At 45.9% G+C, this 14,897-nt stretch overlaps 1 protein-coding gene across 1 annotated transcript in view; it reads right to left on the bottom strand.

Annotated features, from left to right (window-relative positions):
• Nucleotides 1–1,178: 1,178 nt before the first annotated feature.
• LOC116068804 (WD repeat-containing protein 49-like) overlaps nt 1,179–14,897 on the bottom strand; it is a 54,290-nt gene continuing 40,571 nt past the window's right edge. Inside the window, exons 16-19 of the mRNA XM_031338813.1 lie at nt 14,066–14,154; nt 12,036–12,229; nt 6,203–6,300; nt 1,179–1,582 (exon numbers count right to left, since the gene is read on the bottom strand). Of these exons, the coding sequence (XP_031194673.1) occupies nt 1,348–1,582; nt 6,203–6,300; nt 12,036–12,229; nt 14,066–14,154 (616 nt within the window). The 3' untranslated portion in view covers nt 1,179–1,347. The remainder of the gene's footprint in view (nt 1,583–6,202; nt 6,301–12,035; nt 12,230–14,065; nt 14,155–14,897) is intronic.

The following is a 14,897-nucleotide window of genomic DNA, read 5'->3' as shown; positions in this document are numbered from 1 at the left end:
ATAGAAGGGCAACCTTTACATGTCCATCACTCCCCTTCAGGAGCTTCTTCCCCAGGGACCCTCCCCCCACCCCCCACCCCTCACCCCACAAACAACCTTGTCTCGCCCTCTCTTGGTTATCATGCTTCTCCATGCCACCAGGCTGAGTGCTCTTTGAAAACAAGAGCAGAGTCCTAGTTCTGTTTGAGTCCCCAGAGCTTACCAGGAGCCTGACATACGCATGAAATGTGAACAGCATGAGGGAGTGCAACAGCAGTTCAGCGCTGCCAGTGCTCTATGTGCCCTGGGGAAATCTGCGTTCCTCCGGAAGGCATGGTGCTTGCCTGCATTAGGTTTTTGGGCCTGCAGCTGGTGCACAGTAGCCAAAGGCTGCCTGCAAACACATTTATTCTCTCATAGCTCTGGAGACCAGAAGTGTGGAAGCAAGATGTGGGCAGAATTATGTTCCGGAGGTGTCTAGGAGCATCCTGCTGCCTCTTCTACCCTCTGGAGCCACCTGGCTTACTTCCTCCTTCCCCTTCCCCCACCTTCTTCCTCTTCCTCCTTTTCCTCCCACTTCTCCCTCACCTTCTTCCTCTCCCCACTCCTCCTCCCCCACTCACCTCCTCCCCTAACTCCTCCTCCCCCCCCCAGCAGCCCAGGAAGTGTGGGGTGGGAGGGGCTTGGGGGACAACATAGTCACCATCAGGGTCTAGGGGACAACAACATAGTCACCATTACCTTTGATCTGCCTACTGAACTAATCACAGAGGAACTGACCCCCAGCTCCTAGGGGCCACACCTAGCCTCTCCTGAGTCTCGGGTTGAGAAAAGGCCACACCCCTTGATCGATCTCTTATCTCCTTCAGCAAGTGGATGAGTATCTGGAAGCCTCAGTTTCCTTGTTGGTGAGATGGCTGCAGACAGTGTCTATTCCCAGGGTATTGTTAGGCATTGACGAGAACTCCATCTGTCTGAAAGCAGGCCTCCCGGGCAAAAAGTACCCTAGCAAAGTGTCTTCCCTGTTTCCAGCAGCCTCCCTGATTTTCCCTGTCCTCAGCCTACCCCAGACAGATGCCCTAAGTGGTAGGTGGCCCATTGGAGAAGCTGTTTGGGGGGCCACTCGCTGCGGCCACCTGCTCTGGATTCCCTCCACCCAGCGAGACATTGACATTCCAGAAAGAACACTGCGAATCCGATTTGTTCTCCGAAATTTCAGCTCTAATTGCTTCAGGATGAGCCCATATGGGCTGAGATCATTTCTCAACTTGTTCTTTTTTTTTTTGCGCCTCAGAGGCCAGGCCTTAATCTCAGCCAGACCTTTCCATTACACAGGAAAGAACTGGCCAAGCAAGGAGGTCGAGGTCCTTAGCACTCGGGCAAGAAACTGCTCCAGGGTGAGAGTTTCTTTCTTTCCAGCTCCGCTTCTCTCTCCTGGCTGTGGGAAGTGGCCAGGAACAAGTCAGAGCCGAGAACAGACAGATCTGGCTTCTCCCTGAGAGCAGACACAGAGGCGAGCTCGTGGCACTGGAGGGCCTGGTAAATGCTGGGCCATTTGAGTTCGGGCATCTTCCAGCAAGACTTTCTTCTCCCTGACAATAGTCTGGGGGCGGGGGGGCGGGGGGACAAGTGTGAGGATTCTTCAGGTTTCTGAAAGCAGGCAACTACAAGATTCCCCCACTCCACCTGCTGAGTACCCCAGCATGCCTTCCGAATGCATATTTCTGTGAAATCCCTTTCCCTGGACTGTGTCTCACCAATTCTTTCCTTCTGGTCATTTCTAGGTACCTTGCTCCCACCTGTTACAATACATTTCTTGTTCCAAATGGCTCCTGCAATTCAATACCACTTCATTTGCACTGAACTAACTACTCAGAGCCAGAATGGCCCCTCTTCTCTCTTTCTCAAGGGCTTTGTTCTTTCATAGTCTTACCTCTGCACTTTTTAATTTTTAAAAGTAGTTTTATCTCATATGTATGGGTGTTTTGCTTGCGTGTTTGAGTGTGTATGTGTGTGTGTGTGTGTGTGTGTATGCAGTGCCTGGGCAGACCAAAAGACCCCCCTGGAACTTGATTACAGATGGTTTTGAGTTGCCATGTGGATGCTGGGAACTGAACCTAGGTTCTCCAACAGAGCCACAAAGTGCTCTTAACCAGAGGCACCTTTTTGGTCCCAACCCCTCCTCCCCGTTCTTTATTTTTAATTGCAGCATTAAATACATTGTACAAGTTACCTGGACCAAATACATATTTTGTACATTCGCACTCCTGTGCAACCACCATCACTGTTTATTTCCAGAACTTTTAGTTTTCTGAGACAGGGTCTCACAGAGCCCAAGGCTGGCCTCTGGCCTTTCAACTCCCTATATAGCTGAGGGTAACCTTGAACTCCTGATTTTCCTGTTTCCACCGCCCAAGTGCCAGGATTACATCTACCTTCCACCACAGTCAGTTTCTAAGCTCTTCCACCTCACAAAACTGAAAACATACTCGTTGAGCAGCATGCCTTCGTTCCCTTCTCCTTGGCCCCTAACGGCAGCCATATTACTTTGACTCAGTGAGTCTGATTGCTCTAGGTACCTTGTGCCTTGGAATCAGGCCATACTTGTCATTTTGCGACTGGTTTGTTTTACCTAGCACAACATCCTCAGCCTCATACACGTGGTAGCACTTCCGTCTCCTTCTAAAACTCCTTTCAAGTGGCCACACCCTAATATTCACTAATATTTCTCATTCATCAGCATGAATTCCCTCTCTCCAAATACTCTCTCATCATTCCCTGCACTAATGTTCCCATAACGCTTCATGCTCCTCCCATCATGCAAGAGCCTCAGGATGAGGTAATGGAGGCTGGTGACCTATCTTAACTTTTTCAGGACAGACTCCTTTCTGTTTGTGGGTGTGTCCCCTGTGTTTTATTACAGTGCAGTGTAGGCACAGAGCAGCCCCTAACACATATTGTGAAGTGGGATGATTTTCAACAAAACGCGGAATGCTCAGGAGAATGAGGGGTACTAAGCCCTGCTTCCCTACAGCATGGTTTGTCTCTGGAACTCTGCTGCCATCTTGGTCCCCTGTTCTCTGGCCTGGCCTTCGTTCTCTGCCAAAAGCTATTCTACTCCCCGCTTTACTTTTTTCACATCCTTTTGGGCTGTCTGCTTACCTCCCTGGTACCATTTCTCTGGAAATGATCCCGGTGCCTCGCCTCACCCTGCTGAGCCAGGGAAGCAACATCTCCCAGACATCTTCCCACTATTCTATTTAAACTTTAAAGGGACCCCAGGCAACAAGCTCCTCAGTGAGTTGCCCTAGCGCCAACCCTGGGGCTGCATTCTGCAGGCCGGTGGATGCTTGATTCACAATCATCTGCCACTTGCCCAAGGCATCCCCGTGTTTAGAGCAGGTACAGTCTGTGTTTTCTTTTTATGTTCACAGAAAAGCCCAAGGCTTGGTCTCAGAGGAGAACTTCAGGAAAACTAAAGAACAGGGAAGCCCTCTCTGTGCCTGGCTACCTACTAATGATTTAACTTCAGCTAAGCAGCATGGCCTCTCTGAGCCTCAGTTTCCTTTTCTGTAGAGATCCGCAGTGGGGTGTTTCCAGTGATATAATGAAAACTGAACAAAGTCTTATTGAATTTCCTGCCTAAATGCCTGTGGTGGCCTTGGGTGGGAGATCCTCAACATGTGGGCCTCATTGACACAGTGGAGAGTGGAGTGGCTTGTCCTACGCGCTGCAGTTGCGGTCTTCTTTCCCACCTGTGATCTCTCTTGCTTTCTACGTATAGTCAAGCTACACACAGAAAACGTGATTTGACTTTCAGAGAATCTGTTACATAAAGAATCACTGAAGTAGATGCTTTCTAAAAGGACCCAGTGGTCTGAGCAACTCCATCATACCCTCTCTGAAAATGCTCAACAGCCCTGTGAATGCTCTGCTCTGCTAGACAGCAATGGTAGCTTTCTACCCAACTGGGAGAGGTGAGCGCTTAGCCAGAACCAGCTGTGGTTGTTTTCCCACCTGTCCATGCCTCTTGGACACTTGATTGCGATTATAAATTTATATGAACAAAGTGAAAATTACATTAATGTGAGAATAATGAGAAAAATGAAGCCTTTGCTAAGGGCTGAAGGTGCTCAGCAGGCAGATGATGGAGAACTGAGGAAAAACAGTAGTTTGGGGAAATTCTAGAAATTGGAAAGAACATTGTGCTTCCATGCTTTGCAGAGGTCTGCTTCACTTTTGTAAAAGCAGAAATCAAAGCTCGTTTATGGTGCATTTAACGTTCAAAGACTGGTGAATGAATGTGTAGTCTTCATATTGCAAATTGAAATGGCATGTTGATAGAATGTACATATCATTTCTAGTGCTCCCTGCCTTAAAAGGCATATGTTTTAAAATTTACCCAGCAACCACCAGGGTTGATGGGGTAGGACCCACCCAACAGGCCCACTGTCCCCTCTGTCCTCTCCCGAGTGCCTCTCTCTTCACGTTCTGCTCATTTTATCCTTGTGGTAAGCAAACACAGAGAATCAAATCCAATTCTAAATTTAGAGCTAACTCCCCTTCTGCCATTTGGTGTTAACACCATTTGGACAGAAGAGAGTCAAGCAACACCTATCGTCGTGGCTTCTTGTTGTACTTGCTCTTAATCACATCTGGAACCTTTTCCGGCTTGTGTCCTGCATCGGTGTCTTTGAGGAGAGAGGCAACTGGGAGCAAAAGCGGGCCTGAGGAGGTGTATAAAGAACAAGACTCAGATGGGCCGCAGTAGTGGTGCACACCTTTAATCCCAGCACTTGGGAGGCAGAGGCAGGAGGAGTTTGAGGCCAGCCTAGTCTACAGAGTGAGAGCCAGGACAGCCAACTCCAATTGCCTTGAAAAACAAAAACAAAACAAAAAACCAGGACTCAGTTTGCAGCTGCTGGCTACCTTGCTAACAACTCAATTGGTCCAGGGTGGAGATGCTAAAGGTGTCTGTGGACAGGGAAGGAGCCTTCTGTGTCCAGTCTCCAACTCGCATCACACTCCAGTACACATCACATCTGCCATCTTACTGTATCCTGTACCTTCTTGGGGGATCTCCAAGTATATAAACAAGAAGTTGAAATGATTCATAGTCACAGTTACTAAATTCCAAGTCTATGTTGTTTTCCCATAAATTAGCTACTTGACCCAGACAAACTTTGGCTTCCAAATCCAAAGACACCTTCTAGCATGATGCATCATGGTGGGTGGAGACCCTCAAATTCTACAAGCACGCAGAGCATCTAACATTCTTAGCTTCTGGGACAGAGCTTGCTACTTGTCTACCAGAAACCCTTTCTCACCCTCCTATCCTTAGATATGGCCTCAGTTGTGACCAGCTGTGGTCACATGACTGTGTGCTGCCCCTTAAGATGGAAGCAGAAGTAAGTGGATACTCCTAGAATATTCCAGAAAGCATGCTGAGCCACCTGGAAAGTACAGGCCTTGCATCCCCATGCCCCTGTTTGTACTTTCAGGGGTGTAGGCGGAAGGCAAGGGGTCCCTGTAGCTGTCTTTACCATTAGATACTATGCAGATTGAAATTCTCTGTACAGGGAAGGAACTTTGGCTCTTGACGAACATGCTGAGGAGCCACCACGCATCCAGGCACTTAACCTAAATTCTGTGGTGAGAGGAGCATCAGAGGACGTAGACGAGGCTGTTTCTTTGGGTCTCTTGGTGACTGAGACCTAGAGAGGAACATCTCAGGGAACTGGAAGGGAACACTCTGCTTCTCTAGAAGCATGTCCTAGTAAATAGGGACCTGGAGTGCATGTGGGGCTTTGAGGTAACCTAGGATGTATAGCTTTGGAGGCCTTAGGGCCCCAGGCACTCAGGGAGACCGAAGGGCTATATAGGGTACTTGGGTAAGAGATGGTGAGGCCATACTGCGTTGCGTGCTGCCAAGACTAGAAACACCAGCCACAGAGCTGTCGGCAAAGACAAGTGGATGGGCCTTGGTCATGGGTGGTAGACTGATAAAATGGGAGAGGGGTGTTAAATCACATAGGTAAGATGCTCAGTGGGTGACACTCGAGTACTGACCTTAGTTGTACTTACAGGCTAGGAGAGCTTTGAGACAAATAACATATGTAGTAAATAGAAGGCTAGCAGACCTCAGCCAAGGAATGATGCATTCTTTGGGGTTAGGGGTGAGGGAGAGGTTGCTTCTTTGACCCGCCTGATTGTCCAGACTGACCTGCCATGGCAAAATGCAGACCATCGGCTTTTATCTGCTTTCGCCTTGGCTTCAACAATGGGACCTTCTGGGGAGCGAGGGTTAGGTGTCGTTTCAGGCTGGAAGAAGAACACAGAGAAGTGAGAGCAGAGGCCATGACCAAGAGCCAACAGTCCTGCTTTCTTACAGACCCATGACTACTAACCCGGGGTGGCATTACTCCTCAACCAATTACTAATTAAGAAAATGCCCTATAGACAGATCTTATGAAAACATTTTCTCAATTGAAGTTCCCTCCTTTCAAATGCCTCTAGCTTATGTCAAGTTGACATAAAACTAGCCAGGACAAGTTTATCAGCCTGTTCATTGAAAGCTCTTACTCTTTGTGCATACATATTAAATTCTACAAAAAGGTGAAATGTTAATTATTCATATTTTTTTAACTCTTCATCAAATTGAATATGATATCATTAGCTCTGCTCCAAGGGCAAAATTTTCAAATTCAATCTGGGTGAAATATTTGCTAGTTTACAGAAAGATTTGCTATCATAAACTCAAGCTGGCTCTTCCATTTTTGTGTGAATGACTGGGATGCTGCCACAAGTTTTCCCAAGGTTACAGTTATGAGAGACACATTGTTTGAGAGTGTTCCTGTCATCTACACTATGTGTGGTCTGGAGTTCCTAAGGTGTAGCCTCTCATCATGACCTGTACAGTTGTGAATGTGCACCACTACATACTGAGATGACACTGTACACTTTTCCACAGTAGCACTTTCTGTTTGCAGTAGGCTGAAATATTTTGATGAACTGCTTAATTTTTGGATTTTATTTTTTAAGTTGTATAATTTATTTTCTTGCAAAATAAAAGTGCAATATAAAACATTAAAAAAAAAAAAAAACTAGCCAAGACAATTGACCCCTTGTCAACTTGACACAAAAACATTCAGAGCCACAATCTTTTCCTTCTTGTTCATTCCCAAGATCACACATTAACATCGACATCATAACATAAAACATTTTTACAATCTTTAAAAGTCCCATAGTCTTCCCCAGCCACAAAACCTTCAACCTACAATTTGTCCTGCCTGCAAGCTGTGCTGGGGTAAAGCTGGTACAGAAATTAAGGGTATGGCCAACCAATGACTGGTCCAACTTGAGACACATGCCATGAGAGGGAGCCCATGCCTGACACTGCCTGGAGAGTCAGGAACCAGAGGCTGGATAACCTAGGGTAAGATAGAATCAAATAAGCCTGAAGCCTGGCAATTTAAAGAGAAGCCAATGAGATGATTTCTAATGATACTCTGCTATCCTCATAGACTGGAACCTAGCACAATCGTCATCAAGAGTCTTCCAGCAACTGATGGGAGCAGATGCAGAGACTCACAGCCAAACATTAGGCAGAGCTGGGGTGGAAGGTCCCTGCAGAAGAAGGGGAGGAAGGATTGTAGGAGCCAGAGTGGTCAAGGACACAAGAAAACCCACAGAAGCCAGTCGGTAGTGGCGCACACCTTTAATTCCAGCACTTGGGAGGAAGAGGCAGGAGGATTTCTGAGTTCTAGGCCAGCCTGGTCTACAGAGTGAGTTTCAGGACAGCCAGAGCTACACAGAAGAAACCCTGTCTTGAGAAAAAAAACAAAAAAACAAAAAAAGAAAGAAGAAAACCCACAGAATCAGCTAACTAGGTTCACAGACTGAACCAACATCAAGGAGCATGTATGATCTGACATAGGTTCTCTGCATATCTGTTATAGTTATGTACCATGGTGTTCTTGTACTCCTAACAGTGGGAAGGGGGCTATCTCTGACTCTCTTGCATGTTTTTGGAACTCTTTTTACTCCTACTGGATTGTCCTGTCCAGCCTTAATATAAAGGTGTGGGAAAACTCTGCTAATTAAGGTGGAAGTCCACCATGACTGGATAACCTCTGAGCTCAGTGCAATAAGAAAGGCTCCCTTCATTGGCAGAGCTTCCCCTTCTCTGACCTTGTCTGGGGAATTCAAAACCCCATATACCTGTCTCTACTTGAAGAATGTCACATAGCCTCAGTTAGATTATAAGATCAACTTCCTTTTTCCTGATAAGAACACATTCAGCTAGCACCTGAGATTCTTGAAATGCTTCCTCATGCTAATGAGGCATTTCAGTACCCTAAGTCTTCAGCCAATGACCTTTGCCCATCCTGGATGTTTCTACCCACTATCCCCAGGAACTTTATGTCTTTCAACTATGGGCTCCTGTAAAATTAAAAATAAATACTTTCTTACTTCAGTCACTATCAAATAAAAGCAAAACCAATCTCCAACAGTATAGATAACTTAATATCCAATGCCTGGAGCTCACTCACAATCCTCTGACCTCCTCCAAAAGGCTTGGGTTGCTTCTCTGGCTCAGCCCTCTGCAGTACACACCTGAAATGGGGATTTCTGGTTTCATTGGCGACTCAATGGTATCATGTGATATTCTTCAGGAAGCTGTCTTATGAGAGGATGTTTTGTTGAAGCAGACACATGAGAGGATATTTTGCTAAGAACAGACATTTGGTGTTTTTCTAGAATATGTCTGATGTAAGAGCATGTGATGTTTAGAAAGAGTATAACCCAACAGACAGTGGACAATACTCTGGCATTGGTTCGCCTTGCTAGTCTTTGCTGAAAACTCTGTGGCATTGGTTTGCCTTGCTTTCTGTACTGACCTCTGCTTGTTGTGACTCTGTAGAGGAAAGCACACCGAAGAACTTCTGATGGTGCTCTAGCTGCTGCTTCTTGTTTCAGCGGATTCAAGCCAATCAGTGTGGCCTCATGGTTTCTTCTGGGTTGAGCTGCTGCTGCTTTTTTGTGCTTGGTGTTTTGCTAGTAGAGTGGGTTGCAGGCCATGAAGATTGGAATTGCCCCAATGTGGAGAGCTCTTGGAACCACTTCTGGAAATTTGGCAGGAATTTGACACTGAGCCAGGTCACGGAAGTAGGCTCAAGATCTTGACCATCTTGATTTAAGTCCCTGAATACCATGGGACTTTGTTTATTTCCTTGTTTGTTCCTTTACCTAGAATTGACCTTATTCTTTGCATTTACTTAGAATAGGATAAAAAGCAGACAGGAGAAAAGTAAAGCTGCTTCAGTCTCACCTCTGGCTGGAGTCATGTTATAAAGTTGTCTAATTGTCTTTTTCTTTTCAATCCTCCCTCCCTCCCTCGAGGCCCTGTTGACTGACTGAGCTGGCTTGGTCACCCCAAGGAATCACTTCTAAACAGGTTCACATCCCCCTTGTCTGATTAACCATTTTCCTCCCCTATCTTTGGTCAATTGGGCTTTAAGGGTGGTTGAAGTGTTTAAGAACCCTTATTCAAGTAGGTCTTGAAAAATATAAGACCACATGCATAACTTGTCTTCTGGGCTCAGACCAGCTCCACTCCACACCTGCTGCTATTCCTTGTGGTCATCCCATTGTACTGGCATCTCCAAAACTGCTACAGTCCCTTGCTGGAATTGGACTGCACTTTCAACAATAGCCTCTCCTGGGCTCTCTTCACAGACTCCAACCCTGCCACGTATTGCCAAGCCTAGGCTGCTTTCCTTCATGCTCTCAAAATCAGCGCCACCTAAGTGATTCTTACACTACCAAGTTTGACTGCCAGCATGAGGTATACAAACTTTGCTATGTCTGTGTGCTGACACTGAGGAAACATGTTCCAGAAAACTTCACCTCAAGAAAGCTGGTCTCTTTTTAATCACAGCTGATTCCTCAGTCCTAGCTAACCAGAACCACAGATTCTCAACTCAAAATAGCAAATGGCCCTGACAGAGTCTTTAAACTTTCCTTTGAAACTTTACAAGTCAGGCCTCCATTGTCTTCACTGGTCTCAACATTCTTAGCTTCTAATACTCAATGGCTTCTGGAGCCCAAATTTCCAAAGTCCTATCACAATCTCCAAAACACGGTCAGGTCTGTCACAGCAATACCCTACTCCTGGTACCAACTTGTCTTAGTTAGGGTTTCTATTGCTATGATGAAACACAATGACCAAAAGGCAAGTTGGAGAGGAAAGGGTTTGTTTGACTTACAGTTCCACATCACTGTTCATCACCAAAGGAAGTCAGGACAGGAACTCAAACAGGGCAGGATGCTGGAGGCAGGAGATGATGCAGAGGCCATGGAGGGATGATGCTTACTGTCTTGTTCTTCATGGCTTCTTTGGACTACTTTCTTATAGAACCCAGGACCACCAGCCCAGGGATGGCACCACCACCAATAGGCTGGGCCCTCCCCCCTACAGGCTTGCCTCACAGCCAGATCTCATGGAGACATTTTTCCATGTTCTCAGTTGAGGTTTCTTCCTTTCAGGTGATGCTAGGTTGTATCAACTTGACATAAACTAGGACAGTCCCCCATTGGTGATGCTGTTTGGGAGTCTTAGGAGCTGTGGCCTTCTTGAAGGAAGGATGTCACTGGAGGTGGGCTTTCCGTGTTTAAGACTGGTGACATTTTTAGTGCACTCTCTTGGCTTGGGGTTTGCAGAGTGTCATTCCATTTTCATTGCTCACTCTTCAAGTCAGTCTTTAGCATGTGATCTCTCAGCTTCTGCTCCAAGTGTCACATTATTTGCTGCCATATCTCCCTGGCATGAAGGAATCTTATCTTATACAAGATCAAAATCACTCAGCCTTGGAAAGCAAGCACCACACAATAAATTTTAGTACCCTGATTTTGTTTCTCTGAGCATCCTGCTTCCTTCACCCTTCCTGCCTTACTGTTTTCTTTTGTCTTCTCTTCCTCCCACTGTGCACCCCCAGAATTCTCCCCACTCCCTGCCCTTGAACCTGAATTTTGATTTCTCCCTAAGTCTGTCTTTGAACCAAAACTGACTGGGGCTTTGCCATTTTTTCCCCTCTTTCTCCTTTTTCTCTTCCCACCCCCGCCTGAGCTTTTGTTTGTTAAATTGCGGGCCTATCAGAATTAATGAACACATTAGAGCTTTCCATATTGAATGCTAGCTGATATGACTGTGTTTCTAAATCAGCCAAGAGTGCATGCCACATTCTGAGTCTCCCCAGACTGCCACTGAGGTATCTATCATTCGATAACCTTGACGACAAGACTGAAGAGGAGCTTCAGGTGAGGCAGAAGCTGTTTCTGGCACATGCTTGCCTGGATCCTTTGTTCCTATTTTGAACACCTCTGGGGCTCTAAGCTGGAGTCGGTAGCTGGGCTATACTAGGAGATCTGTATTATGTGAGGCTGCCAAGAAAAAAACTGAAGACATGACGATTCTGCTGGCAGAGCAGGTGTCCTGCTTTGAGTTGTGACATAGCTGGCAAGCAATAGGTCATGAAATGACCTTTTTTTTCAATTTATTAAAGGGCAAGCATTTCTTGGAAATGCATATATTTCACGGGAGCTCTAAATCAAGGTTGCATCTCCCAGGGCCCTCTCCAAGTCTCTTGCTCTGACGTTGATTCTCGTGGAGTTGGGCATTAAGCCAATCATAGCTTCCTCTCAGTTATTAGATGCTTTCAAATACATCTCAGAATAGGAAGTATGGGCTGAGTGCAGGGTCTGCCCTTCTCAGATTCGACACCAGAGTTGAGCATGCTGCTGTGTTCCAAGGCCAGGGACAGCTGCCTTTCTGTAGGCAAAAGGACCCTAGAGATCCTGTCCTTTAATCACAGATGGATCACATTTCCTCCTAGTCCAGATCAGTGCCATTGCCTAGAATGGAGGAGACACACTCTCCTTCCCCTGTTGGCTTGAATCGCCAGATCATGCTTTGACTTTCTTAGCCTATGTGTGCATCCTGCTGATCAGCAGAGAACCCACAAAGGAAACACAAGTGGTTGGGTTCAGACACCAACCTCAAACAGGACCTTCTCGTCTGTCACATGGTCCTGCTCCTGCCGTCCTCCCAAGCATCCAGCAGGAACATCTGTTTCCAGTACCAGGTGGGTAGGCATGCTCTGAGGGTTTATCAGAATCTCAAAGGGGACTCTTGGGTGACCCCAAGAATCAGGAGTGAAAACATCCCAGGGGCAGTTTTGCCCAAAGGTCCCTGGAGGAATAAAGATAAATCAGTAAGTATCGGCCAGGCAGTGGTGGCGCACGCCTTTGATCCCAGCACTTGCTAGCCAGAGGCAGGTGGATCTCTGAGTTCAAGGCCAGCCTGGTCTATGAAGTGAGTTCCAGAACAGCCAGGGCTATAAAGAGAAACCTTGTCTTGAAAAAACCAAAAAACCAAAATAAAAATCCGTAAGTATCAAGCAGATCACAATGGGAAATAATAACCTGTCTTCTAACCAGAGTGAAGCTAACTGCTACCATGGGTAGGCCACCCCAGTCCAGCTAAGCTATTACCTGGTAGCTTTATAGGAAACAATTATAGAACAACTAACCCTTGAAAGAGAATCCTAGAAGGCCTCCTACCATGTAGGTGTAGGCTACTCAATAATGTACTAAGAACTTGAAAGATAAATTCAACCAGACACAGATCTAGTTCAAGAAACACAAGCTATGGACCAAGATGTTGTACACAGACAGGCCATACAGTCTTTCTGTTGTAATAAATATTAAATAATCCTGGCATGGGGTTTCTACCTGCCTTGGACTGGTTATGTTCCTAGATGAAACACATGCACACAGCCTTTATATTTTATTATGCTTTAAACAGTATAATAGCTGAGCATCTGCCTACCCTCCATGCTGTTAGAATTTACCTTCTATCCATAACCCAAGTTATCACTTACTAAGTTCCATCTGAGCTGCTCTTAGCTCTAATTAGCCAGCCCACAGAGTCACATTTTTGTGGCTCAGCTAACCCATGGTGGCTCTCCCTTCTCCCCTGCATGTTCTTCTATCTCATGGCAGCTTCTTCTCCTTCCCTATTTGTGTAATTTCTTACAATATTACTCTATCTCCCTTTCTTCTTTATAACACCCTTCCTTTTACCTAAGAAGGAAAGGATAGAGAAGAGGAAAGGAAAGGCAGAAACCCCTGAGTCTAAGCTCTCTAGTCTCTTCCTTGTCCAAAACTACATTTGCAAATTATCCCTTAAAATGACAACATGTCTATAATTCATAAAATAACCAAAACCAGACACTCCAACTTAAGGGCCTGGGATGATGATTTTCCATGACTGCTTCCTGCTGAATTGGGGTGAAGAATTCCTTTTCTAATTTTTATTTTATTTTTAAACACTTGTAGGAATCCCACACTGGGATTTCTAAATATTTATTACAACATATTGTGCCCCACATGGGGCACTTTCTTTCTAAGTAGTGGACTAGGTTATTCTTGTCTCTATGATCCATACATGCCAGGCCTTTGCCCACCATATAGCTGAATGTCTCTACTGTGTATGATCTTCATGATAAACAGTTCCTTCCCAAAGTGACAACCCTCGGCCCACTGATTTCAATGAGTTCAAATGTCTTTGATTTTTTTTTTCTAGTTTTCAATACAAGAAGCTGATGTTATTATAGTATAGACCAAATCACAGCCCCCCAAATATGTATGTTCAAGCCTAAATCCCCTCCCCCAAAAGACTACATTCAGAGACAGGGACCCTGGTGAAGTAATTGGCTTTAAATGAGATTATAAAACCTAATATTATTAGTGTTCTTGTTATAAGAGACAACGGAGAGCTATCTCCATCATGTGTGGATCAAGAGGCCAGTGCTCTGAAAGTCAAGTAAATTCCTTATCAGGCCACATGGAGACTACAATCCTGGAGCCAAAGTCTGGAACTCAGAAGAAATAACTTTTCATTAAGCTATCCTGTCCACGCCACTCTGTTTATGGCAGCCTGGTCATACTAACACACTTTACCACAAATGTGTGACTTGGTGGAGCCATGGCTCCTTGGCCCTGAGCTGAGCAGAGGCGGACTTACCTATGTATGCTCCGTCCTGGCTCCACAGGCGCACAGTGCAGTCAAGGGAGGATGATAGCAAGATGCTATCCCCCTCTATCAGCTCCAGGCTAGCAAGATAAAGGGGGGAAGAAGATGTGTCAAAGCTGCTCTACCAGAAAGGGACATCAGATCCAAATGAAAGGAAGAAAGAAGCCAGGCTCATTCCTAAACACCTTTCTTTCCTTCACCTCCCTCTCACACTGAGCTCCTTCCAGGCCCACTCTCAAGGCATCAAGTGGAATGGATGGGAAACCACTTTACAGGTGATCAACCTGAGTAGAAGAACCAGTGGTCAGAAAAAATGAACTCATGAAAATCCTCTCTCCCCTCACTCCTTTCAGGCCTCATGTGAATCCAGACCAACTGAGCTCATAGTGTGTAGAAGATCTCCATGTCACTGTGTGTTTGTAATTGTCATTAATAACTCCATTAGTTCTTATTATGACCGGCCAGCCCCCACTACACCTGCCCCCCCAATAATCAAGGCAGAGTCCTATCAATGTATTTACTTAACTTTAGCACAATTACTGGATGATTACCCCTGAACTATTTTTCTATGCTAGACTGGGTGTTTCTCAGCTGTACTCCCCAAATCACTCGCTGTTTGAGTCTCACCGGACTGTACCTGTCCTCAGGGGCCATACACTCCTGGTCCATCCCATCTAAAGAGACCTCTTGATCTCTCTGCATGGTTCCTACCATGCATCCCCCCAATCCAGGTAATCAAAGCTCTGCCTATGCTAGGCGGTGGTGGTGCACGCCTTTAATCCCAGCACTTGGGAGGCAGAGACAGGTGGATTTCTGAGTTCGA

Source organism: Mastomys coucha, unplaced genomic scaffold, assembly GCF_008632895.1.
Source record: "Mastomys coucha isolate ucsf_1 unplaced genomic scaffold, UCSF_Mcou_1 pScaffold22, whole genome shotgun sequence".
NCBI lineage: Eukaryota > Metazoa > Chordata > Mammalia > Rodentia > Muridae > Mastomys > Mastomys coucha.
Note: the sequence above shows the minus strand (reverse complement) of the source record. Positions and strands in the feature narration are given on the sequence as shown.